We start from the raw sequence: 26,727 nt of genomic DNA, 5'->3' as shown, positions 1-26,727 counted from the left end.
TTTACTTGTTATGTATTCTCTGTGAAACATTATATCTGCAATGAAAGACGCTTTTGTTACACTTCAAATTCAAGAAACAGTTTCTACAATGTAGCATAGAAAATGAAGACCATGTTTCCTGTGTCCCTGAAGCCTTTGCTGTCTGTGGCCTTTGTTGGCATGAGCGTTGGTGCACATGATCATCCAACATAGTTCGTTAGGGCAACAATGCAGTTTGCAGTGTACCAAGCATAAGATGTGACCCGCTTGCCAATGGCATTAGGTTGTGTATTAAAGTAACTGTCGTTACTAGCATTTGCAATAAATATTTCTTTTAAAAACAACAGATAAACAGGTAAAACCTTAAAAAAAAAAATTTGATAAACAACCTTTTGTCCATTCAACAAAATATATCATACGAGGGTTGCCTTTTATGTTTTGGCATTAGAGAAAACAAATACAAATGTTAATGATGGAAAATCGCTTTACTGCCTTTCCAAAATATTCCCCATTCCAAAATATTTTGCATGCGTTTGTATTAAATGTCGAAGCATTCCGCTTCTTTACGTGTCGAAAAACGTTGACCTCTCTTTTTTTATGTACGGGAATAAAAAGAAGTCATTCGGTGCCAAGTCAGGACTATAGGGCGGATGACTCATCAAATCGAGTGCTCAAGATGTTTCGTATTTTTCGAGCATTTCTTTCGACCAATCGACATGAGCCTTTTTTGAGCGATTGACAAATTATGTAGGATCCAACGTGAACAGTTTCTTTTTGACGGTCAAATGTTCATGCAATATTGAATATATGCTGGTCCCACTAATGTCTAAGGTTGTCTCAATCTCACCATACGTCACATGACAATATTGTAATATCACTTGTCGCACAGCATGAATGGTTTTTGGAACAACAACTTATTTTGGATGACCTTCGCGAAATTCGTTTTGGAGTGAATAACGACCCCGGTTGAATTCGCCATACCATCGATAAACACTATTCCTTGCTGGAGCTTCACCGCCAAAAATAGAAAGTTGTAAAAAATAATCGCACAAAAATGTTCACGATTTAATTCCATTTTTTGGGTGAGATGAATCTTTTAAGTTACTGTAGACAACACAAATATCGCTAGTATGTCAAAATGTTCTGAGTACGTATTACATCAAAAATGTGTCCCATGGCATAAATATAAGGGAGAAAGTGGCACAGGGCACACCGCAGGGGGTATTTTATCGCCACTTCTATGGGTGACAACCATAAATGACCTATTACGGATGCTGACGGAGGAGGGATTTGAACCCGTCTGCTACGACCCGGTGCCTAGAGACTGGATAAAACATATGCTAAGGAACAGGTGGATAAATTGCGGGTCCCATGACTTAAATATAAGGGAGAAAGTGACACAAGGCACACCACAGGAGGCATTTTATCGCCACCTCTTTGGGTGACCACCATAAATGACCTATGGTGGCTATGGTGGCTGCCAAGCAGACGATGTTAAAATACTTTTTAAGGGTAAGGATACGAACGAGCTATGCAGAAGGGCCGAAAGAGTCTTGCATATGGTATATGACAGGGCTAGTCCCAGAGGTCTCAGTGTTAACCCAGAGAAGACTGAAATATGCCTGTTCACGAGGAAGACGAAGGTGGGCCAATTTAATGCACCACGTTTCCTCAATAAGACGATTTCGATATGTGACAAGGTTAAATATTTAGGTGTGATCTTGGACAGGAAACTGAATTGGAAGTGTCACATTCAGGAGCGTACTGAGAACGCTCACAGATATTAGGCACTATGGAGACGGGCCGTAGGCTCGAAATGTGGGCTGAATCCAAGGATAGTCCACTGCCTCTACAGGAGCGTGATTAGACCAATACTTACTTACGCCTTAGCAGTTTGGTTGACTGCTATGGAGAAAATGTGCAGCATAAGGACCATACAACAGGTTCAGACAACATGTTGTCTTGGCATAGGCGGAGCGACGAGAACGACGCCCACTAGGGCACTGGAGACTATTCTAGATATACGACACCTTGACATATAGATTAAGTGTGAGGCAGCCACTGCGGCTATGAGTCTAAAGACGATGGGAGAATGGATTGAGGATGGGAGCAGCTCATACCATAGCAGTATAATCGAAGCGACGATACCAAACCTGGAAGGAAGGGAAGAGATTTCCGATCGGATACCTGAGATGAATCTCGAAGTCGAGTGCGAAGCACTGCTACTATCGGCACAGTATACGATTAACGGAACCCTAGTATTGCCACCATAGCGCAGAGGTTAGCATGTCCGCCTATGACAGTGAACGCATGGGATCGAATCCTGGCGAGACCATGAGAAAAAATTTTCAGCGGTGGCTTTCCCCTCCTAATACTGGCAACATTTGTGAGGTAATATGCCATGTAAAACTTCTTTCCAAAGAGGTGTTGCACTGCGGCACGCCGTTCGGACTCGGCTATAAAAGGAGGCCCCTTACCATTGAGCTTAAACTTGAATCGGACTGCAGTCATAGAGGAGTGAGAAGTTTGCCCCTGTTCCTTAGTAGAATGTTCATGGGCAAAATTTTCATTTTTTGCAGTATTGCCATCTGGAAGATCATGTTACACGGATGGATCAAAGCTAGAGGACAGAGTGGGCCTGGGGGTTTACCTAGGGACTGAGATCTGTTTACGGACCTGCAGACGGAGATCCGGACGATCACGGAATGCGTGAAGTGGTGTGGTGCTAACGCGAGGACGTCGAGTGTGAACATCTTTACCGACAGTAAAATTGCCATAAGGGCAATAACAACCAGGACGGTAAGGTCACGAACAGTCTTGCAGTGTAAGAAGGAGATTAACGCCTTCTCTGAGGATGGTACGATCCGCATCGTTTGGATGCCGTGCCATAACGAAGTAAGGGGAAATGAAAGGGCAGACGATTTGGCGGTAAGGGCCAGAGGACTGCCGTCAATAAACTTGGTTAACCCGAAACCTTTCGGGTCGACGCACTCCGAGTTAAGGGAGTGGGCGACGAATGCGCAAGCAACATAGTGTAACAGCGAAACGGTCGGTAGGATGGCGAAAGTCCTATGGGGTGATCCAGATCGTGAGAAGTTGAGGTTATTACTGATAGGTAGCAAGAAGGAGGTCAGTACAGCTATTGGTATCATAACGGTACACATTGGACTATGAGCTCATTTATCTAAAATCGATGCGGCTAGTGATAGCACGTGTAGGGCATGCGGGGAAAACGATGAGACGTTATAGTATTTCTTTTGTCATTACCCGACTTTCGCGTACCACAGATACTGGTACTTAGGTGGAGACACAATATCAGACATGAACCAATTTAGGGGAGTGGTATTGAAAACAATTAAGGATTTTGTAAGTAGCAGGGAATTCCTAACTAAAAATTTTTCTGTGTAGCAGTCTCGCTCCGGTGGAGGTTTATCTGGATTACCTCTATCATTAGTCCTCCAGTAAATGAGGATCTTGGGAGTAGGTGATGATCTCATCATCTGCTCCCTGTTCTTTAGACTGCATTGACTTTTCTGTCACTGCACTACCTGATGTCATCGTTTTAGATTCATTGCCTAGTCTAGTCTTCTGACTTTTTTATAATGTCGGTAAGTCGTCGGGTCCCTGTTCGTTAAGCTTTATTGGGTTTCTATTCCCTGTTCTGCCTGGTGTTTCAATACTAGGATCTTTGCCTATCTTAGCCTTCCAAATCTTAAGTAAATGGGCTTCTTGGGAGAATGTAATGGTACCATCATTGGCTCTCTGTTCGTTGGGTTGCATTGAGTCTCCTGTAGCTGCGCTGCCTAATGTGTCAATATTAGGATCTTTACCTATCCCTTTATCTCTCTTTAAGTCGGTAATGGGTCTATCATTGGGTTACTGTTTTTATACCCACCAACGAAGGATGGGGGTATATTCATTTTGTCATTCCGTTTGCAACACATCGAAATATTCATTTCCGACCCTATAAAGTTGATCAGCGTAAAAGTCTAAGACGATCTAGCCATGTCCGTCCGTCTGTCTGTTGAAATCACGCTACAGTTTTCAAAAATAGAGATATTGAGCTGAATCTTTGCACAGATTCTTTTTTTTTGTCCATAAACAGGTTAAGTTCGAAGATGGGCTATATCGGGCTATATCTTGATATTGCCCCCATATAGTCCGATACGCCGATTAAGGGTCCTAGGCCAATAAAAGCCGCTTTTATTATCCGATTTTGCTGAAATTTGGGACGATGAGTTGTGTTAGGCCTTTCGACATCCTTCGTCAATTTGGCTCAGGTCGGCCCAGATTTAGATATAGCTGCCATATAGACCGATCCTCCGATTTAGGGTCTTAGGCCCATAGAAGCCACATTTATTATCCGATTTTGTTGAAATTTGGGACAGTGAGTTGTGTTAGGCTCTTCGACATCCTTCGTCAATTTGGCTCAGATCGGCCCAGATTTGGATATAGCTGCCATATAGACCGATCCTCCGATTTAGGGTCTTAGGCCCATGAATGCCACATTTATTATCCGATTTCACTGAAATTCGGGTCAATGAGTTGTGTTAGGCCATTCGACATCCTTCGTCAATTTGGCTCAGATCGGTCCAGATTTGGATATAGCTGCCATATAGACCGATCCTCCGATTTATGGCCTTAGGTCCATAAAAGGCGCATTTATCTTCCGATGTCGCCAAAATTTGGGACAGTGAGTTAAAGTAAGCCCCTTGACATAACTCTGCATTATGGGACACATCGGTCCAGATTTGGATATATCTGCCATATAGACCGATCTCTAGGTTTTAGGTTTTGTGGCCACAAAAGGCGCCTTTATTCTCCGATGTCGCCGCAATTTGGGACAGAATGTTATGTTAAACCCCTCCACATATTTTTGCAATTTGGTCTAGATCGATCAAGATTTGCATATAGCTGCCATATAGACTGATATCTCGATTTAAAGTCTTGGTCCCACCAAAGGCGCATTTAATATAATCCGATTTAACTGAAATTTGACACATTGTTTTATGTTAGGCTTTTCGACATCCATGTTGTATATGATTCAGATCGGTTTATTTTTAGATATTTCACAGGATTTTGATGAAAGGTGGTTTACATATATACCCGAGGTGGTGGGTATCCAAAGTTCGGCCCGGCCGAACTTAACGCCTTTTTACTTGTTTAGGCTGTCTTGGGTCTCTCGCCACTGCACTCATTGATTTTTTATACCCTCCACCATAAGATGGGGGGTATACTAATTTCGTCATTCTGTTTGTAACTACTCGAAATATTCGTCTGAGACCCCATAAAGTATATATATTCTTGATCGTCGTGACATTTTATGTCGATCTAGCCATGTCCGTCCGTCTGTCCGTCCGTCCGTCCGTCTGTCTGTCGAAAGCACGCTAACTTCCGAAGGAGTAAAGCTAGCCGCTTGAAATTTTGCACAAATACTTCTTATTAGTGTAGATCGGTTGGTATTGTAAATGGGCCATATCGGTCCATGTTTTGATATAGCTGCCATATAAACCGATCTTGGGTCTTGACTTCTTGAGCCTCTAGAGTGCGCAATTCTTATCCGATTGAAATGAAATTTTGCACGACGTTATGATATCCAACAACTGTGCTAAGTATGGTTAAAATCGGTTCATAACCTGATATAGCTGCCATATAAACCGATCTAGGGTCTTGAATTCTTGAGCCTCTAGCGTGCGCAATTCATATCCGATCAGAATGAAATTTTGCGTGACGTGTTTTGTTATGATATCCAACAATTGTGCCAAGTATGGTTCAAATCGGTCCATAACCTGATATGGCTGCCATATAAACCGATCTTGGGTCTTGACTTCTTGAGCCTCTAGAGTGCGCAATTCTTATCCGATTAAAATGAAATTTTGCACGATGTGTTTTGTTATGATACCCAACAACTGTGCCAAGTATGGTTGAAATCGGTCCATAACCTGATATAGCTGTCATATAAACAGATCTGGGGATTTGACTTCTTGAGCTTTTAGAGGGCGCAATTCCTATCCGATTTGGCTGAAATTTTGCATGACGTATTTTATTTTTACTTTCAACAACTGTGTCAAATAAGGTTCAAATCGGTTCATAACCTGATATAGCTGCCATATAAAACCATCTGGGATCTTGACTTCTTGACCCCTAGAGGTAGCAATTATTATCCGATATGCCTGAAATTTTGTACGACGGATCCTCTCATGACCATCAACAAACGTGTTTATTATGGTCTGAATCGGTCTATAGCCCGATACAGATCCCATATAAATCGTTCTCTCTATTTTACTTCGTGAGCCCCAATGGGCGCAATTCTTATACGAATTGGCTGACATTTTACACAGGTCTCCAACATATAATTTAATTGTGGTCCGAACCGGACCATATCTTGATATCGTTTTAATAGCAGAGCAACTCTTTTCTTATATCCTTTTTTGCCTAAGAAGAGATGCCGGGAAAATAACTCGACAAATGCGATCCATGGTGGAGGGTATATAAGATTCGGCCCGGCCGAACTTAGCACGCTTTTACTTGTTAGTATTAGGATCATTGCTTCTCCTAGTCTTTCCAATATTAAGATATGCCGTGATTGTCTCGTTGTCGGCCCCATGTTTGTTGGGCGGTGTTGTTTTAGAGCTCACAACAAGCTTACTGGTTAAGGCGTATGTCCATAGTGGCATAACCTAACCTAACCTAACCTCAAAATTTCAAGCTTTACGATAGAGCTGTCCGTTGCAATCCCCAACGACCTACATCAATATCAAGTATCTGTGCAAAATTTCAAGCGTCTAGCTTTACGCGTTGGACCGCTATCGTGATTTCGAACGACGAACGGACGGACATGGCAAGATCGACTCAAAATCTCTGGACGATCAAGAATGTATACTTTATGGGGTCTTACATCAATATTTCGAGGCGTTACAAACGGAATGACTAGATTAGTATACCCCCATTCTATGGTGGTGAGTATAAAAAATTCTCAGAAACAAAAGAGGTGAAAATATTCGAACTATTTGATGAATATATGTTGACGTGAAATAATTTCGATACAAAAAAATTTAAATTGTGTATATGGCAAGGTTGTTGTAAACCACACCTTTTTTCAAAGTATATGAAATCAATTCTCTCGTAGCAAAAAAATGTCCTTCAAGCTGTTTTTAACAGGCAAACCAGCCAACCAGCCATTCAGCCAATGTCAACAGATTGCTTTAATTTTTTATTTTTCCTTCCTTGCTGTTTTTTAGGCAAACATTTTGGCAGTTTGTTTTATGTTCAAAGAAAAAAACAAAAAAACAAAAATGTCCCTTAAATTATCACAAGGCATAGCGAATGTAATAGGCCCCCCCTAACCAAAAGTTTTGCAAAGAAAATATTTTTGCTGGCAAAAAATATCTATAAATATAAAAGAATTATATGCAAAGTTTTGTTTTTCTGTTGGAGTTTTTGTTTTGCCTGTCTTTTGGCATTTTCAGTTCATAAGAAGCCATGTTTGCTACTCAATAATGTTTAAGCAAAAAAACAAAAAAATTAAATTAAGTTGAGTTGAGTGGAGTGAAAGAAGGGAATTTCACCAAAAATAAATGCTCTTCCAAAAAATCCATAAAACCAATTTATCTTAGCCGTAGAAAATGAACATTCCATGTATTTTTAAATAAAATTATTTTAGCCAAATTCTCATTCTCTATTGCATAGCAGTTTAATATTGTGAAACCCTATTGGAGAAGCTGGTTTCCTTACCATAGTGTGTGTGTGTGCGTGTGTTAAAGTGGTTCCTTTGTATGGTTTCCCACTTTCCAGCGTATAACTTTGTCCGCTCAATTTCCAACTTACGTAATGGCCATAATTAATTGCGGTTTTTTAATGTTTTCCGCTATTAACAGATTACATTGCTTTTAGGTAGAGTCGAACTTAATTTTAAATGTTATCGGTCGCATCTGTAGGTGGATACATGTGTACAACTGTAAATGAACGTGCAAAGATATATTATGCCATAATAAGGATATGTCCCTAAAAGAATGTTAACATTGTTTCACTGGCATTTATTAGGGTGGTTCTGAAGGACAGCTTTTCACAATACTTAAACTCAGTACCTTACGATGGGTTGTCATACAGTTTCTAACTAAATATTAAATTTCTCCAAGTATTCTAATCTTCAAATCCTTTCCTCAAAATAATAATTCTCCAAAGATGGTCATAAGTCGTGGAGAAGATTCTCCGAGCTCTATCGGTAGCCATTGGAAATGGCGAGGATGACTGCTTCGCGGCTTACAATAGCACCAAGTGGCAGAAGGGCGTCAAGGTAATCGTATTCGGTAATTAAAAAGCTCTTGATTTTCTTTCGACCTGCATCGGTGGCCTCTTTGGCCTGGCATGAAGATGGAGCTAGTCCCGATTGATCAGATCCTCTACCGATAGCCGTGAGTATGGATTCCCCCTTCAGTATTGAAGGACGAAGCTATACTCAGGCTGCTTAAAGGGCATAATAAGTACCTGCTAGCGGAAAGCTGGGCAATTGTAAGGGGACGAGGGATAAAGGTAATGACAAGGACCTCTGGATCAGGGTTGGTTCAGAATCCTTGTCACTCCTGAAGTCGTAGCTGGGAGAGGTCAAGTTCGTCTAAAACCATGTGAGAATGGTCCTGCCCGCCGATGAAGACGACGCCACCCTGGATACCAGGGGACTTGGGCTGCCTGAAGCTAATGCAGATTAACCTGCAGCACTCGGAGGCAGCCACGAATGAGCTTCTGATAGCTATGGGGAGAGATGACAAAGATGTGGCCCTGGTTGAAGAACTGTGGTTACGAGGTTACAAGGTTCGTGGACTCAGATCACAAAATCTGAATCCCATCTAGCTATGACCATCCGTCTGTCTGTCTGTCCGTCCGTCTGTCTGTCGAAAGTACGCTAACTTTCGAAGGATTAAAGCTAACCTCTTGAAATTTTGCACAAATACTTCTTATTAGTGTCCATGTTTTGATATAGCTGCCATATTAACCGATCTTGGGTCTTGAATTCATGAGCCTTCAGGGGAAGCAATTCTCATGTAATTCTTATGATTGGAATGAAATTTTGCACGACGTGTTTTGTTTTGATATCCAACAACTCTGTTTAGTATGGTTCAAATCGGTCCATAACCTAATATAGCTGCTATATAAACCGATCTTTGGTCTTGAATTCTTGAGCCTCCAGGGGAAGCAATTCTTATGCAATTGGAATGAAATTTTGCACGACGTGTTTGGCTATGACTTCCAACAACTGTGCCAAGTATGGTTCAAATCGGTCCATAACCTAATATAGCTGCTATATAAACCGATCTTGGGTCTTGACTTCTTGAGCCTCTAGAGGGCGCAATTCTTATCCGATTGGAATCAAATTTTGCACGACGTGTTTGGCTATGAGTATAGTTTAAATCGGTTAATAACCTGATATAGCTGCCATATAAACCGATCTTGTGTCTTGACTTCTTGAACCTTTAGTGGGCTAAATTCTAAACCGATTGGAATGAAGTTTTGCACGACGTGTTTGGCTACGACTTCCAACAACTGTGCTAAGTATGGTTCAAATCGGTTAAAAACCTGATATAGCTGCGATATAAACCGATCTTGGGCCTTGACTTCTTGAGCCTCTAGAGGGCTCAATTCTTATCCGATTGGAATGAAATTTTGCACGTCTTGTTATGTTATGATATCACATAACTGTGTTAAGTATGGTTTAAATCGGTCTTTAACCTGATATAGCTGCCATATAAACCGATCTTGGGTCTTGATTTCTTGAGCCTTTATAGGTCGCAATTCTTATACGATTGGAATCAAATTTTGTACGACGTGTTTCGCTATGACTTCCAACAACTGTGTTATGTATGGCTCAAAACGGTCCATAACATGATATAGCTGCCATATAAACCGATCTTGGATCTTGACTTCTTGAGCCTCTAGGGGGCGCAATTCTTATCCCATTGGAATGCAATTTTGCACGACGTGTTTTTTTATGACTTCCAACAACTGTGCCAAGTACGGTTCAAATCGGTCCATAACCTGATATAGCTGCCATATAATCCGATCTTGGGTCTTGACTTCTTGAGCCTCTAGATTGCGAAATTATTATCCGATTGGAATGAAATTTTGCACGACGTGTTTTGTTATGATATCACATAACTGTGTAAAGTATTGTTCAAATTGGATTGGAATCAAATTTTGCACGACGTGTTTTGTTGTGATATTCAACATCTGTGTCAAGTATGGTTCAAATCGGTCTATGTGAACCGATCTGGGGACTTAACTTCTTGAGCTTCTAGAGGGCTTAATTCTTATCCGATTTGGCTGAAATTTAGCATGACGTATTTTGTTTTGACTTTCAACAACTGTGCCAAATAAGGTTCATATCGGCTCATAACCTGAAATAGCTGCCATATAAACCGATCTGAGATCTTGAGGTCGCAATTATTATTCGAGTTGCCTGAAATTTTGTACGACGGATCCTCTCATGACCATCAGCGTACGTGTTCATTATGGTCTGAGTCGGTCTATAGCCTAATACAGCTCCCATATTTTACTTCTTGAGCCTCCAATGGGCTCAATTCTTATTCGAATTGTCTGACATTTTCCACAGGTTTTCCAACACAAATATAATTTAATTGTGGTCTGAACCGGACCATATCTTGATATCGCTCTAATAGCGAAGCAAATCTTTTCTTTTATCTTTTTTTGCCTAAGGAGAGATGCCGGGAAAAGAACTCGACAAATGCGTTCATAGTCGAGGGAATAAAAGATTCGGGCCGGCCGAATTTAGCACACTTTTACTTATTCTTACATACTCGCCAGGTATTGAACCCAAGCATTCTGCGTCATAAGCGGAGATACTAATCTCTGCGCTACGGTGGCCTCCGACAAATATGTTCATTTTGTGTCAGGTTCTCAATACTCGGCCTGGCCAAACATAGCCAGCTTTTGCTTGTTAAGTCTACACGGAATATACAAACCAAACTTACAAATATGCTAACGTACAAACAAACCCTTTGACTTTTAAGTATAAGAAGTAGACATGAATGGGAAAGGACTTGTATTTATTACGTCAAAGTAACCACAATTTAAAATTCAATTGGAAATATACATTCCTATTATTTGGCGTAGGATGTTATTTAGTCTTCATCGCTTGACTTCGACATTTCCTCACATGTTTTGTATTGTGCCAAATTCTTTGCACACATATTGATTAAAATTCCTGTACATATAGACAAGAATGTGTAAAGGCCATATTATCCTCACACAAACATCTGTACATGTATGTGCGTATATATTTATCTGTGTACGTTCGCTTAATGCTTATAATCTGTTGCCCACGCACATTAACTTTTACGCTAATTGCAATTGCTGCACATTTTAATAATGTTACATTTCGACAATTAGCACGAGTGTAGACACTTAAATGGGAACAAATTAATCCGAAACATTGATAACTGTAGCTGTATATGTATCTAGATTTACAATTAAATACGAATAACATACACGTCCAAATACACAGGCATGCATATGTTATGTACGTCCATGTGTGTGCCACAATGTGTTAATGTGCCGGAATGGAAACAATAGAAAAAAATACAGAAAATAAATTTATTTTAATTTGAAATGTATGGTTAAACGGGTTTTGTTTATACTCGAAAAAAAAAAACTTGTTGGCAGCTTAAATATAATGAAGAGAAACATGAACTTTGTTAGGAAGTAAATTTAATAACTACGGTAAGTTAATTTTAACGAACCTCTCTTGAAGTCTAGTCTAGTTCGGAGGAAGGATAACTTGTGTATAGTTTAGTCAGGCAAGCCAATTAATTTATTTCAAAAAGCGCTAAAGTGTGTAAAACATGCAGCAAATTTGTAAACCTGCACATAGAACTACCGAACTCGTTACTGTTTTCACATAGGAGAACATTCCTAAGGATACGATATGAAAAGAACATTTTACTCAACTGCTAGTGTCCGACGTTGGCGGCGAAGAGGATACCGCAGAATCAGGTCCAAGAAGGTCCAAGTAGCAGTGACACGACTGAAGAACAACAAGGCAGCAGGGGCCGACGGGTTACCTGCTGAACTATTTAAGACCAGAGGCGACACGCTGATAAGGCGTATGCATCAGTTTTTCTGCGCAATCTGTCTAGATAAACGCATACCCGATATTTGGAACCTCAGCATACTATGTCCTTTACACAAAAAAGGAGACAAGATGAAATGTGCTAACTACAAAGTCTCCACCCCATCGCATACAAGATACTCTCGGGCGTACTGTGTGAGAGATTAAAACCTAAAGTAATTGAGATAATTGGGCCCTATGAATCCGGCTTAGACATGATAAATCCACCCTAGACCAGATATTCACACTGCGCCAAATACTGGAAAAGACCCAAGAAAGACATATCAAAACCTACCATCTCTTTGTTGCTTTCGATACCCCTTTACTTTCAAGGGTATTTCAAGGCACGTCTGAGTTTGGTATCCCTGCAAAATTAACAAGTAAGAGCGTGCTAAGTTCGGCCGGGCCGAATCTTATATACCCTCCACCATTGATCGCATTTGTCGAGTTCTATGCGCGGTATCTTTTTTTAGACAAACATAGAATATTGAATAAGAACTGTTATGCTATTGGAACTAAATCAAGTTATAGTCAGATTCGGACCATAAATGAATGCAGAACATTGTAGAAGTCATTGTGTAATATTTCAGTTCATTCGGATAAGAATTGCGCCTTGCAGGGGCTCAAGAAGCAAAATCGGGAGATAGGTTTATATGAAAGCTGAATCAAGCTATTGATCGATTCAGACCATACTAGACACGTATGTTGAAGGTCATGAGAGAAGCCGTTGTACAAAATTCCAGCCAAATCGGATGAGAATTGCGCCATCTAGAGGTTCAAGAAGTCAAGATCCCAGATCGGCTTATATGGCAGCTATATCAGGTTCTATATCGATTTATGCCATACTTAGCACACTTATTGGAAGTCATAACAAAACACCTCATGCAAAATTTCAGCCAAATCGGATGAAAATTGCGCCCTCAATTGGCTCAAGAAGTCAAGATCCAAGATCGGTTTATATGACTGCTATACCAGATTATGAAACGATTTGAATCATACTTAGCACAGTTGTTGAAAGTAATACCAAAACACTATGTGCAAAATTTCGGTTAAATTGGACGAGAATTGCGCCCTCTAGAGGCTCAAGAAGTCAAGACCCAAGATCGGTTTATATGGCAGCTATATCAAAGATTTAAACCATACTTAGCTTAGTTGCTGGAAGTGATACCAAAACACTACGTGCAAAATTTTAATAAAATCGGGTAAGAATTGCACCCTCTAGGGGCTCAAGAAGTCAAGACCCAAGATCGGTTTATATGGCAGCTATATAAGGTTCTATACCGATTCGAACCATACTTGGCGCAGTTGTTGGATATCATAACAAAACACGTCGTACAAAATTTCATTCCAATCGGATAAGAATTGCGCACTCTAGAGGCTCAAGAAGTCAAGACCCAAGATCGGTTTATATGGCAGCTATATCAAAACATGGACCGATATAGCCCATTTACAATACCAACCGACCTACACTAATAAAAAGTATTTGTGCAAAATTTCAGGCGGCTAGCTCTACTCCTTCGGAAGTTAGCGTGCTTTCGACAGACAGACGGACGGACGGAAGAACGGACAGACAGGCGGACAAACGGACGGACATGGCTAGATCGACATAAAATGCCAAGACAATATAAAATATTGTATATATACTTTATGGGGTCTCAGACGAATATTTCGAGTAGTTACAAACAGAATGACGAAATTAGTATACCCCCCATCCTATGGTGGAGGGTATAAAAAGACTCAGTAAGAATAGGAAAGAATCTCTCTGAAGCTTAAATACCAAACGCGGTTTCTGACAAGGAGACCTCTGTTTAATAACCTGCTGGAGAACATTGTACGAGTTGGATATATGGACTAGTTTGTATTAATGGTGAATATGGACGTCGTTTGAACCGCGAGCTGTACCGCGACGAAAGCGTTGTTACACGTATCAAAATATAACGACTGAGTTGGCTATGTCATTTTGTCAGAATGGATTAAGAAGATCCAGCAAAGAAGTCTTTTGAAGGCAAACACGGTGGTACACGCAATCCGGGACAACCAAAGTCCGATGAAAAGATCAAGTGGTGCGAGACACCTTGAAACTTGGTGTCAGAGATTATAAAATGAACGCAGAAGATCAAGACTTTGGGAACGCTATTCTAAATTCGGCAAGTGGAACAAATGTTCTGTCATAGCCAATTAAAGTAAGTAGGTATCTAAGTTTTGAATCGATTTCTATGAAATTCATCAGTTATCCGAAGAGTTATAAGAGAAGCCTTCGTACCAAATTTAGGCACACTCTAATATAGGGCACTGTTCGGGTGCACTCGCAAAAATAGTACGACGAAGTGAGAATGCACTCCGTTCTCCGCAAATCAGTGACATGGAGGCACACCCTAATAAACGGCAATGTTAAATTATGATCAAGATTTTAAGATGCAAGAGAGCACTCTGTATCCGCTAGACACTGGGCGAAGAGAGGTCTCACCCTGATATGTTTAAGGCAATAAAACACTCTTTAATCAATTTACTAACCAAGTCTGCACGGTGTTTCACTTTTTGGTTGACCGTACCTCCGGAGTGGCAGCTGAACTCATCTAGGTTTCGTACTTCTTTAGGGCATTAACCCAGGATTCCAGCAATGCTGTTGAAATTTATGTTAGCTTACGCTTTGAGAAACAAACCTGCTAATCCCGAATTTCATCCATCTAGCTATTGTTTGCACTCCCTACTGTCCCTGCTCGGGCGCCATTTTTTAGTAGTTATTAAAATTTTGCACTGATTTGCGTGACTCAGGATTCCAGCAATGCTGTTGAAATTTAAGGTAGCTTACGCTTTGAGAAACAAACCCGCTTGTCCCGAACTTCATCCATCCAGCTATTGTTTGCACTCCCTACTGTCCTTGATCGGGCGCCACTTTTTTAGTAGTTATTAATATTTTGTACAGATTTGCGTGACCCAGGATTCCAGCAATGCTATTAAAATTTTAGTTGGCTTACGCTTTGAGAAACAAACCCGCTTGTCCCGAACTTCATCCATCCAGCTATTGTTTGCACTCCCTACTGTCCCTGCTCGGGCGCCACTTTTTAGTAGTTATTACAATTTTGCACTGATTTGCGTGACTCAGGATTCCAGCAATGCTGTTGAAATTTAAGGTAGCTTGCGCTTTGGAAAAAAACCCGATAGTTCTGAACTCCATCTAGCTATTGTTTGCACTCCCTACTGTCTCTGCTCGGACGCCACTTTTTTAGTAGTTATTAAAATTTTGTACAGATTTGCGTGGCCCAGGATTCCAGCAATGCTATTGAAATTTTAGTTAGCTTACGCTTTGAGAAACAAAACCGATAGTTCTGAACTCCATCTAGCAATTGTTTGCACTCCCTACTATCCTTGCTCGGGCGCCACTTTTTTGTGGTTACTAAAATTGTGTACAGATTTGCGTGACCCAGGATTCCAGCAATGCTGTTGAAATTTAAGATAGTTTACGCTTTGAGAAACAAACCGCTGGTCCCGAAATTTATCTAGCAATTGTTTGCCTCCCCTACTGTCCTTGCTCGGGCGCCACTTTTTTAGTAGTTATTAAAATTTTGTACAGATTTGCGTGACCCCGGATTGCAGCAATGCTATTGAAATTTTAGTTAGCTTACGCTTTGAGAAACAAAACCCATAGTTCCATCTAGCTATTGTTTGCACTCCCTACTGTCTCTGCTCGGGCGCCACTTTAACTATAACTACTAAAGTTATTACAATTTGGCAGAGATTTGTGTGAATTTGGTTGATTGTTTTATTACCCTTCTAAAAACCACTGCTTAAGTCCAACCAAATCGGTTCAAAAATAAGTTACACTTACAGTGTAGTTGTATGCTATTATACAATCGGCAACGCCCAAATTTTGCCCTACTTCACCTGCTAAGGATAAGCTCTTTTGGTTGAAGTATAAACATATTTAATTTTTCATATTTTTATTTATTTATTTTTCGTACCTTCCCTCAGATATGAGTTTTCTTTGAAAATTGGAAGGGGTTGAAAGCATCCTCAAGAAAAATTGTTGTCCATATTATGTGAGTGACCCACAATAAACCTACCCACTCGTTACTGAAGCATTCCAGCATGGTCATGGTCACCTTGGGGCATTTTCTTTGTTTTCAACTTATGTATGCATTGCTGGAACACTTCTATAATCCCCACATTCCAGGCAGGAAAATACCAGTGTTTTCCCCGTTACCGCCCTAGGTTTGCTTGTAGTATCCATCATCCCAGTGTGCAGCTTAACGCGTTCAATTACTATTTTGTTAGGTTACCTTAATCCTCTCGGCCTTGTGGCAACAAACATTTTATGAACATCAACACAGCAAAACTTATTTCGACTTAACAAATATAATAAAAGGTAGCTTTTGGCCTGTGGTGTAAGTATATGCCAACTGCTGCTGCTGTCGCTGCGTTGTTGACTTCATTACAATCAGGGTTGCCATTTAGGTCGGAAATATAAGCACACCTGTCTTAGTTGATAGCTAATGAAAAAATGTTTAATTTAAGCACACCTGTCATTGTTGACAGCTAGAGAAAAAAAGGTAAAATTTCCGGGTCAGTAATGAGAGTCCGGGTCAGCTGGTCCGGTTCATATGGGAGCTATATGCAAATATGAACCGATATGGCACATTTGCAATCCCCAACGACCTACATCAATACTTAGTATCTGTGCAAAATTTCCCAATGAAAACGAAGCTGGTGCTCTTCACTCGCAGATACAGGATTCCTGAATTCAGACTTCCGTCTTTGGACGAAAGCACCCTGCAGTTGTCAAAGGAGGTGAAGTACTTTGACATAATTCCGATTTGAAGCTATCCGAGAGGAGTACGAAGGAAAGGAGGCTGTGCGCTTTTTACTCGGCTGCAGGAGGATTTTCGAACGGACGTACGCAATAGCCCCCAAGATGACTTATTGGATGTATACGACCATTGTGAGAACAGTACTGAACTATGGGGCACTGATATGGGGAGAGACGTGTATGAGAAGACTCGTACAAGGGTGTACGCAAAGGTCCACATATTGGCCTGCGCCGCACATTGGTTCAAGAGTGGCCGAAATTCATTTTTTTCATGTTCGCCGATTTGGATAATTTTTTGGTATTTTGTTGTCAGATAGTTGAATATTATGATTCCGTAATATTAGGCTGATATATTTAGTATTTCTTTGGACAGACACGCTCCAAGTTCATATATGTTCGCTTGTTTAAAATGGCATGCAAATTTACTGTATATTCAATCTTTTGGTACAATCACAGTAAACTTATCATTTGACTTTGTTGTATATTTTCGTAAATGGCAATTGTCATAGATGAGATTTGCATTAAAAAAAGTTGGAAAAAGTGCCACATAAAAAATTTCGTAGAACAAAATATAAACAACATCAAAATTTCAATGTTCATCAACTTCAGTGGACTGCATGTTTTTAGCGCTGTGGAGCGCTGTTTAACGAAAGACGTCAAATTACAGCTTGAAGTCTCAGCTAAAAGCTAAAAAAAAATTCAGCTGCTCATACCTGCTCCTTTCCAAAAGAAACAGTAAAAACTATAAAGTGATAAAGTAAGAAAACGTGAATTTTCGTTCATGCTTGTTGTTGTTGTTGCCATAATTCTTTACTGTTAACAACAATAGAAGATCAAGCGATAGACTATTAGGTGCTGTGTTATCATTCATTTATTATGTTGTTGCATGCAATAACAACTACACATTATGTCTTGCTCTCTTTATTGCACAAAATCTTTTCCGTTAGAGCTTAATAAGTAATACATTAAGTACCAACAACAATATACAGTTTCTGATTTAAATTTCTGCTTTTGGGTATACATTTCTAATATTATTGATATGCTAATTGACATTACATTGGCAAGTGCAGTGATAAGAGGTGTGTTTTTAAGTGATATCAAGATTTAATTTTATTAATTATGGAAAATGTAACAATTTCTTATTTAAATATTTGCGAAATATTAATTGATAACAACAGTGATATTGATGTTACTGTCGAAGTCATTGCAAATAGCAATGAAGGAATGACTGCTGAGGATGTTGAAGTCTTTACTGGATTTTTGAAAAAAAACTTTTTTACAAAGTTCAAAGATAGATGGCAAAAAGCAAGACGCATAAAAACCAGATTTCTTGATCTTAATGAAAATTGGCTGAAAAATGTCTACAAAGTGTGCAAATATACCGCAAACAATGAAGCACCAAGCTGTTCAAATATGGTTAAACGTGGACGTCCAGCAAAAGCCTTCGAGGATTGCCAACCGCGAACAAAGAGGACAAAGGTACAAGATTTTTGTGAAAACACCTCAATGGTGTTGATATCGTCTGCCGCAAAAAAAAGTGAGTGTTTAGACAAATCCATTAAGGCGTTCACCCCGGAGAAGGCACTTGGGCTGATACTTGATGCTTCGTTGTCAAAGCATCAATATGAGGTTTTGCGCAGTTCAGCTAGAGAAATTGGATTCGACATTTACCCATCCTACCATCAGGTACTGGAAGCAAAAAAAAAATGCTATCCTGCAAATGTTCAGGTGCAAGAAAGTTGTAGCAAAGTTTCTCTACAACAGTTATTAGATCATACAGTAACCAGGATTTTGATGACAAAAACCGAGAATGAGGTGACAGAACTCCCCAACGAACTGCAAATGTTCTCAAAATGGGGCTGTGACGGAAGTTCGGGACACAGTGAATACCATCAAAAATTCACAGATCCAAATGACTCCGATAAATATATGTTCTTAACGTCACTTGTTCCATTGACCCTCACAGAGCGTAATAATATGTCAACAATGTGCTGGAGAAATACAGAGCCATCATCAACTAGATTTTGCCGACCGTTAAAATTTGAATTTATACAAGAAACAGCTGAAGTTATAAATTCAGAGGTCAGTCGTGTTAATGACGAAATAAAAAATTTAAGAAATACTGTCGTTGAATTGCATAGCAGAAACTTCAATATTTCTCACACACTGAAATTAACAATGATTGATGGGAAAGTAGCTACTACGATTTCTGGAAGTTCATCTATGGCGGTTTGCTTCATATGTGGAGCAAAGCCCACAGAAATGAATAATTTAGATGCGGTGATTTTGAGGAAATGTTCGGAAGAAGCAGTTGCGTTTGGTATTTCTCCCTTGCATGCGAGAATCAAATTTATGGAGTGCATTCTGCACATTTCTTACCGTCTAAGTTTCAAAAAATGGAGAACAGATAGTTACACAAAAATTGAAATGGCGGCAAATAAAGCTGAAATTGGGAAGAGATTAAAGTTGACACTGGGCATAAATGTGGACGCGGTGAAGCAAGGTATGGGCACAACAAACGATGGCAATACGGCAAGAAGGTTTTTCGAAAATCCAGCCAAAACTGCAGACGTAATTGGAATAAAAGAAGAGTTAATACATAGATTTAAAATTATTTTGGCCGCAATAAATTGTAATGCAGCAGTCGACACTAGCAAATTTCATATATATTGCATGGATACTGCCAAGTTGTTTGTTGATCTCTATGGCTGGTACTACATGCCTGTAACTGTGCATAAGATTCTGGTGCATGGTAGCAAAATTATAGCAGAAGCTATTCTGCCAATAGGTATGTCTCTATTTAAAGGCCCTTATTCAATGATTTAATTTTCATTTTTTACATTTTAATTGATTGTTTGTATCAGGTATGCTGTCCGAAGAAGCTCAGGAAGCGAGGAATAAAGATTATAGAGCCTATAGATTACATCATTCGCGAAGAATTGGACGTGTAGCCACTAATGAAGATGTAATGCATAACCTTTTATTGTCTTCAGACCCATTTATAAATAGATTTCGCTCAAAGCTGCAAATCAAAAAATTGGAGTACGATAATGATGTTAAAAAATTATTAAAAGACTATGCTTAATTTATTTATTCATGTTTTTTCTATGGGAGGTGGCCGTAAAAGTGGGCGGATCAGGTATATATTTTCAGGAGCCCATTCTACAATTATAATAATTACTTTTTGTGAAAATTGAATTGATGCATTAAAAATTAAAAGTGGGCGGATATTTTTCAAATTTCACACAAATGATTCTGAGTGTTTAAAAATGCTATGTGCCAAAAAACAATGCCGTAGGTCAAAATTTAATTTTTACTTTGTATGGGAGGTGGGCGTAAAAGTGGGCGGATCATTTTGATTTTTCCATTTTTTCTTGATTCAAACAAAAAATGCCTATGTGCCAAGTTTCATTGTCCTTCGACAACTTCTTCTATTTTTAGCCGCTCGTTCAATGAACTTGAACCAATGTGCGCCGTAGTCATAGGGGAACTGAGAACCGAATCGCAGGTACGTCTGAATTCGACTCTGTATATGTAACCCATTGGGGCCTATATTGGAAACAAGGACGAGCTTAGGCGGCGTGAGCCCGTTGTGCTGAAGAAGAACAGGTGCGGCCCCAGTTTCATTCTGGATGCTATTCATGCAGAGGTCAGACTGAGGAGGATCTCCGACTATCTGACACCGGTACTGATTGGTATTGGTAGTGGTATTCGTTTTCCCGGGAGATGAATGTAGTGCGAATGCTGCGTTTGAGGAGGATGAGACCTCGATTTTCATTGATGGCTCCAAGATGGAGTCACTGATTGAATTGGGGGTCTACTCCAACGCATTTAGCATCGGTATATCTCTGAGACTACCGGACGAGTGTATTGTCTTTAAGGCAGAGGTCTTTGCCAATACAGCAGGCGCAAGAGAAACACTGGTAAGGTTTCTAGCGTCCTCAAAACTCCGGATATATGTGGTCAGTTTGGCGGCGCTCTAGGCCTTGGCTCGAGGACGATGAGGTAGAATTGTGTGGCGGATTGTTTGGAGTTGCTTGAAAGGCTCTGGTTTCAGGATGTGACGCTAATATATATACCCGTTCATGATGGGTTTCCGGGGATGAAGGAGAGGACGAATGCTACATGAGAGGTTCGTCTGGGACGGGCGATCCCTTCACCGGTGTTGCCTACGTGCCATTTGTCGAGTTACTGAAAACAGTGGAGAGATGGCCAGATCAGGGTTGGTGGCGACTCAGCGGATGGTTGCCGGACCGCTAAGGCGTTCTGACCCGTCATCGACAGAAGGAGGATGAAGGCGTTCTGGCGTTTGATAAAAGGTCGCTGAGCACATCGACAGGGGTCAGAACGGAACATAATGCCATAGGTCGCATGGCGGCACGCATGGGAATACCTTACAAAGACTCCTGCAGGAGATGGCAAGATGGGGAGGAGATCACCGAGAACTTCCTCTGCTTAAGTCCGGGCCTGCAGGGAGGCAGGCTCTCCTTTCAGGGGAGGCGATTCTTCTGCGATCTGGGTGATTCGGCAAACGTACCTCTGGGATGTCAATACCTGGATGTCAAGTTTGGCCGCCGAGTGAACTCACCAATGGTGGGCAACCCATTCAACCTAACCAAAAATATTTTGAACGTATTTCTGTAAAAGTTACAAAAGCTTCATTTAAGGTCAGCATTCACAGATTGTGCGGATCCGGTGCGGACCCTCCTCTCTCCCAATAGCACCGCCAAAAATCAAAAGTTGACTGATCGGGAAAACATGAGATTCTAATGAAAGGTATTCGGAAGTAGGGTACGAATATGTAATTAAGAATTAAGTCCAGGTTTCAAGCGGGCCTCCCAAGCCTAAAACCGCCCCAAAAAGTGCAATTCAAAATTAAAATTGAACCGATCAGGACAATATGGGAACCAAATTAAAAGTTATTGGGAAGTAGAGTACGAATATAATATTAAAAATTAGGTCGCAGCACCTAAGAGGCCCCTCATAGCCCAAAAACAACCCCATATTGGCATATGGGACGAGCATGCTAATATAGAACTCGAATGAAAGGTATTCGGGAGGGTAGTTTGGGACCAACCCCCAAACCCCTTCACCCAAATGGAAATATTAGCCGATCATCTCTCGGGGATGAGTACTGGGATTAAAGAGAAATTTTGTTTGCTCCGTTTTAGTAACCTAAAAACAAAAAGCGTGCTAATTTCGGCAGGGCCGAATCTTATATACCCTTCACCATGGATCGCATTTGTCGAGTTCTTTCTCCGGTATCTCCATTTAGGCAAACAAAGGATAAAAGAAAAGAATTGCTATGCCATTAGAGCTCTTGGACGTTTTGGTCAGATTTGGACCATAATTTAAATAAATGTAGGAGACCAAATTAGAAATTATTGTATAAAATTTTCGAATTAGAATTGCGCCCTTTAGGGGCTTAAGAAGTAAAATGGGGAGATCGGTTTACATGGGATCTTTATCGGGCTATAGACCGATTCAGACCGTATTTGACACGTATGTTGAAGGTCACGGAAGACACCGTTGCACAAAGTTTCAGCCAATTTGGATAATAAATACGCCCTCTGGAGGCTCAAGAGGTCAAGATTCAAGATCGGTTTATATGGCATCTATATCAGGTTATAGACAGATTTGAACCATACTCAGCATCGGATAGGAATTGCGCCCTCTAGAGGCTCAAGAAGTCAAGATCTAAGATCGGTTTATATGGCAGCTATATCAGGTTATGGACCGATTTTAGCCATACTAAGCACAGTTGTTGGGAGTCATAACAAAACCCGTCGTGCTGAATTTTAACCAAATCGGATAAGAATTGCGCCCTCTAGAGGCTCAAGGAGTCAAGATCCCAAATTGGTTTATATGGCAGCTATATCAGGTCATAGACCAATGTGAACCATACTTAGCACAGTTGTTGAAAGTCAAAATTTCATCCAAATCGGAATTGACTACTTGAACCCCTGGAAGCCTTAATTTTCATCCGATTTGGATAAAATTTGGAACAAATACTTATGTTATGACTTCCAACATCCGTGCCAAATATGATTCGAATCGATCTACAAACAGAAATAGCCCCCATATGAACCGATCACCCGCATTTAACTTCTTGAGGCCTTAGAAGCCTCAATGTACATCCGATTTGCCTGAAATTTGGAACAAATACTTAAGTTATGACTTTCAATATCAATGTCAAGTATGAAATGAATCGGTCTATAAACAGATATAGCCTCCATATAAACCGATTACCGGATTTGACTACTTGAGCCCCTGGAAGCCTTAATGTTCATCCAATTTGGCTGAAATTCGGAAAAAATATTTGAGTTATGACTTCCTATATCCATGCCAAGTATGATGTGAATCGGTCTATAAACAAATATAGCCGCCATATAAACCGATCCCCGGATGTGACTTCTTGAGCCCCTAGAAGACTCAATTTTCGTGCTATTTGGCTGAAATTTGAAACTAGGGCTTGTGGTACGACTTTCAGTATCCGTGCCAAGTATGATTCGAATTGATCTTAAAGAAAATATAGCCCCCATATAAATATTATGACTTTCAAAACCATGCCAAGTATGATCCGAATCGGTCTATAAACAGATATAGCCCCCAAATGAACCAATCCCCGGATTTGACTTCTTCAGCCCTTAGAAGTCTAAATTTTCACCAGATTTGACTACAATTTGGCCCAAAACCCTATCTTATAATCTCCAACATCAAGGCCAAGTTTAAGCCGAAATGGTCAATACGGTGATAGATCCCCGCCAAGAGGTGCCCGGACCAAATTTACATAATTGCAAATTTGCATATGATCACGATTATACCTCTCTAGCTCGAAACATTCAAAATTTAACAAAGTAATCTTTATCTGTTCTTAAATGGTATATTTTTCTACCCACCACCGACGGATGGGGGTATATTCATTTTGTCATTCCGTTTGTTTCCTTGATCAGCGTAAAAATCTATGACGATCTAGACATGTCCGTCCGTCTGTCTGTTGAAATCACGCTACAGTCTTCAAAAATAGAGATATTCAGCTGAAATTTTGCACAGATTCTTTTTTTGTCTATAAGCAGCTTAAGTTCGAAGATGGGCTATATGGGACTATATCTTGATATAGCCCCCATATAGTCCGATCCGCCGATTTAGGGTCTAAGGCCCATAGAAGCCACATTTATTATCCGATTTTGCTGAAATTTGAGACAGGGAGTTCTGTTAGGCCCATCGACATTAATTTGGCACAGATCGGTCAAGATTTGGATATAGCTGCCATATAGACCGATCCTCCGATTTATGGTGTTAGGCCCATAAAAGCCACATTTATTATCCGATTTTGCTGAAATTTGGGACAGTGAGTTGTGTTAGGCCCTTCGACATATTTCTTCAATTTGGCCCAGATCGGTCAAGATTTGTATATAGCTGCCATATAGACCGATCCTCCGATTTATGGTGTTAGGCCCATAAAGCCACATTTATTATCCGATTTTGCTGAAATTTGGGACAGTGAGTTGTGTTAGGCCCTTCGACATATTTCTTCAATTTGGCCCAGATCGGTTCAAATTTGGATATAGCTGCCATATAGACCGATATCTCGATTTAAAGTCTTTGCCCCATAAAAAGCGCATTTATAATCCGATTTTACTAAAATTTGGCACAGTAACTTATGTTAGGCTTTTCGACATCCGTGTCGTATATGGTTCACACCGTTTATTTTTAGATAGAGTTTCTGTACTTATTAGTATTTGGTCCAAATCGGAAATGGTATGGGACATAAGGTATGAAATTTTTACCGAATTTTGATGAATGCTGGTGTACATATATACTCGAGGTGGTGGGTATCCAAAGTTCGGCCCGGCCGAACTTAACGCCTTTTTACTTGTTACTATTTTTTTTCGGTTCTATCCCACAGTGCTACATTGGGTCTAAAGCCCCCTAAAAGCTGAATTTTTTACCAGATTTCATTGAAATTTGAAGCAGTGAGTTGTTTTAAGCAGCCTGTCAATCAGCCAGCATATGGTCCAGATCGGACCCTGTTTGCCATATATACCGATATTCCAATTTAGGGTCTTAATTCTATAAAAAGCGGTTTTATTGCCCGATTTTACTGGAACCCTTACTCATGTAAGAGTTCTCGGCTTGGATATAATTTTGCAAATGATATGGGAATTATAATAAAATTGGATGATAAAAATATTCATGCCTGTGGCTATCCAAAATTTGGCAGGTCCGAAGATAAAACGTTTTTACCTATTTTTGATTTTTTGTTGGCAACACTTATCACAAACATGCCCTTAAAGTGGCGCTGCTGTTGTTAGTGATGGTCCCAGCAAAGGTGATACATTCTTAAGCGCCTCCACGTAAAAAATGAAAACTCACTCAAAGTAAACAGACATTAAACTGGTGGAAGTTTCCTTTTTTCGTGGTCCTCGTTGTACGAATAAATAAATCACGAGTGTTATTACAGGCAACACAAACAGGAGCAGATAAATAACACGAAACTCAAACGGACACTTCAGCAAAAGGACTACTTAACAAGAAAGTTCCTGCGGGCATAAAACATGATAAATGTAGTGTAGTAAAAGTTCAACAAAGAGCCAAAGGAAATTTGCGGAAAGTGGAAATGGCGCAAAATCGAATGGTGGCCACAAAGCAGAATAAATTAAATAAAAATATTGAATGTTACACAAAGCAACGCCTGCTTAGCAACGCGCAATGAAGCTGTAATGAAATAATGGTGGCTGGCTTAATAAATTGTTGGAATAGGCTCTGGGTAAATTGTTAACTTTGTTGCAAATGTCTTCGAGGGATGTCAGCTGGAATTTTTATTGGGTTCGTTTTTTTTTTTTTTTTGTTCACAGGTTTAGCAAGAGCAAAGTCAATGGACATAAATAACCAAAGTTAAGATCGTTGCGATGTGATGAAATTTACATTTGCACGAAACTTTAAGTGAATTGTTAATATTGACATTGGAGGTAAACGGATTTATTGCCTTTGGCAAAGGGTGAGGTGGGCGGAGTTAAGTAAATCTAAATTTCTTGATTAGCTTTTAGGATTTGAAAATTATTGAAATACCGTAAGAAAGGAAAATAATTTCCTGTCTATTTGAAATAAGCACAATTGGAAGGTTTAATTACTCACTGAATTGACCAATGGTATATCTCCCTCAACATTTGATTTTCTTAGGAATTTGATTTTTGAAGTCCTACCCTTTGTGATTGGAAAGTTGAGAAACTTCTCTTAATACGATTTAAATAATTTTTGTACTTTCCACCATATGATGGATGGGTTTGGACGAGATTCGGTAAGAATTGTTTTATTGCCCATCTTAATCCCGAATACCGTAACATCGGTTTCGATTACGATAATGCTTTCACATAGCGATACCGCCTAATTAACACTTTTACTAAAAATGTAGGGTTTTATATAATCATCGCCACACAGTGTTGCCAGATCGAAAAATCTTGGAAACAACTCTGGAACTTTTGAACGGACGGAGTTATGTACACGCCTCTGTGTTCAGAGAGGGACTGGAAAGTTGGTCACATCGAGCATTTCAAATTTTGAATTGCTTTCCAAACAGTCATGTATGAGCCGATCGAGTTGTAAAAGGTATATAAAAAATCTGTAAGGAAGGGCAAAAGTCGGGCGGTGCCGACTGTATAATACCCTGCACCTACCCTATAAATACAATGTGGGACCTATATCCAATTCTGAACCAATTTTGATGGACCTCGGCTAGCAAATGTTCAAACTGTAAAAACTACGGTTGACAGATGACAACATTATGGCAAATCACCCAAAATCTGACGAACTTATATAT

General features: G+C 40.0%; 1 protein-coding gene across 3 annotated transcripts; it reads left to right on the top strand.

Annotated features, from left to right (window-relative positions):
- Nucleotides 1-17,145: 17,145 nt before the first annotated feature.
- Nucleotides 17,146-19,996, top strand: LOC131995150 (uncharacterized). 3 transcript variants are annotated; one of them, XM_059363250.1, is made up of 3 exons: nt 17,146-17,205; nt 18,086-19,695; nt 19,772-19,996. In XM_059363250.1, exons 2-3 carry the CDS (start codon nt 18,132-18,134, stop codon nt 19,990-19,992), a joined length of 1,785 nt encoding a protein of 594 aa, XP_059219233.1. In that variant the 5' UTR covers nt 17,146-17,205; nt 18,086-18,131; the 3' UTR covers nt 19,993-19,996. The 3 variants fall into 3 exon arrangements, with proteins under 3 accessions (XP_059219233.1, XP_059219232.1, XP_059219231.1); XM_059363249.1 differs by having other exon boundaries at nt 17,146-17,986; XM_059363248.1 differs by having other exon boundaries at nt 17,146-19,695.
- Nucleotides 19,997-26,727: the final 6,731 nt, after the last annotated feature.

The sequence above is a fragment of the Stomoxys calcitrans genome, chromosome 2, assembly GCF_963082655.1.
Source record: "Stomoxys calcitrans chromosome 2, idStoCalc2.1, whole genome shotgun sequence".
NCBI classification, from domain to species: Eukaryota; Metazoa; Arthropoda; class Insecta; order Diptera; family Muscidae; genus Stomoxys; species Stomoxys calcitrans.
The sequence above is the reverse complement of the archived record's forward strand: the minus strand, read 5'-3'. Positions and strand labels throughout refer to the sequence as shown.

Bases quoted from the DNA above. Each gene is read 5' to 3' on its own strand.
- LOC131995150 (XM_059363248.1), top strand. From the start codon at position 18,027: ATGGAAAATGTAACAATTTCTTATTTAAATATTTGCGAAATATTAATT. The intron at 19,696-19,771 runs GTATGTCTCTAT...TGTTTGTATCAG, and splicing joins AGAAGCTATTCTGCCAATAG to GTATGCTGTCCGAAGAAGCT.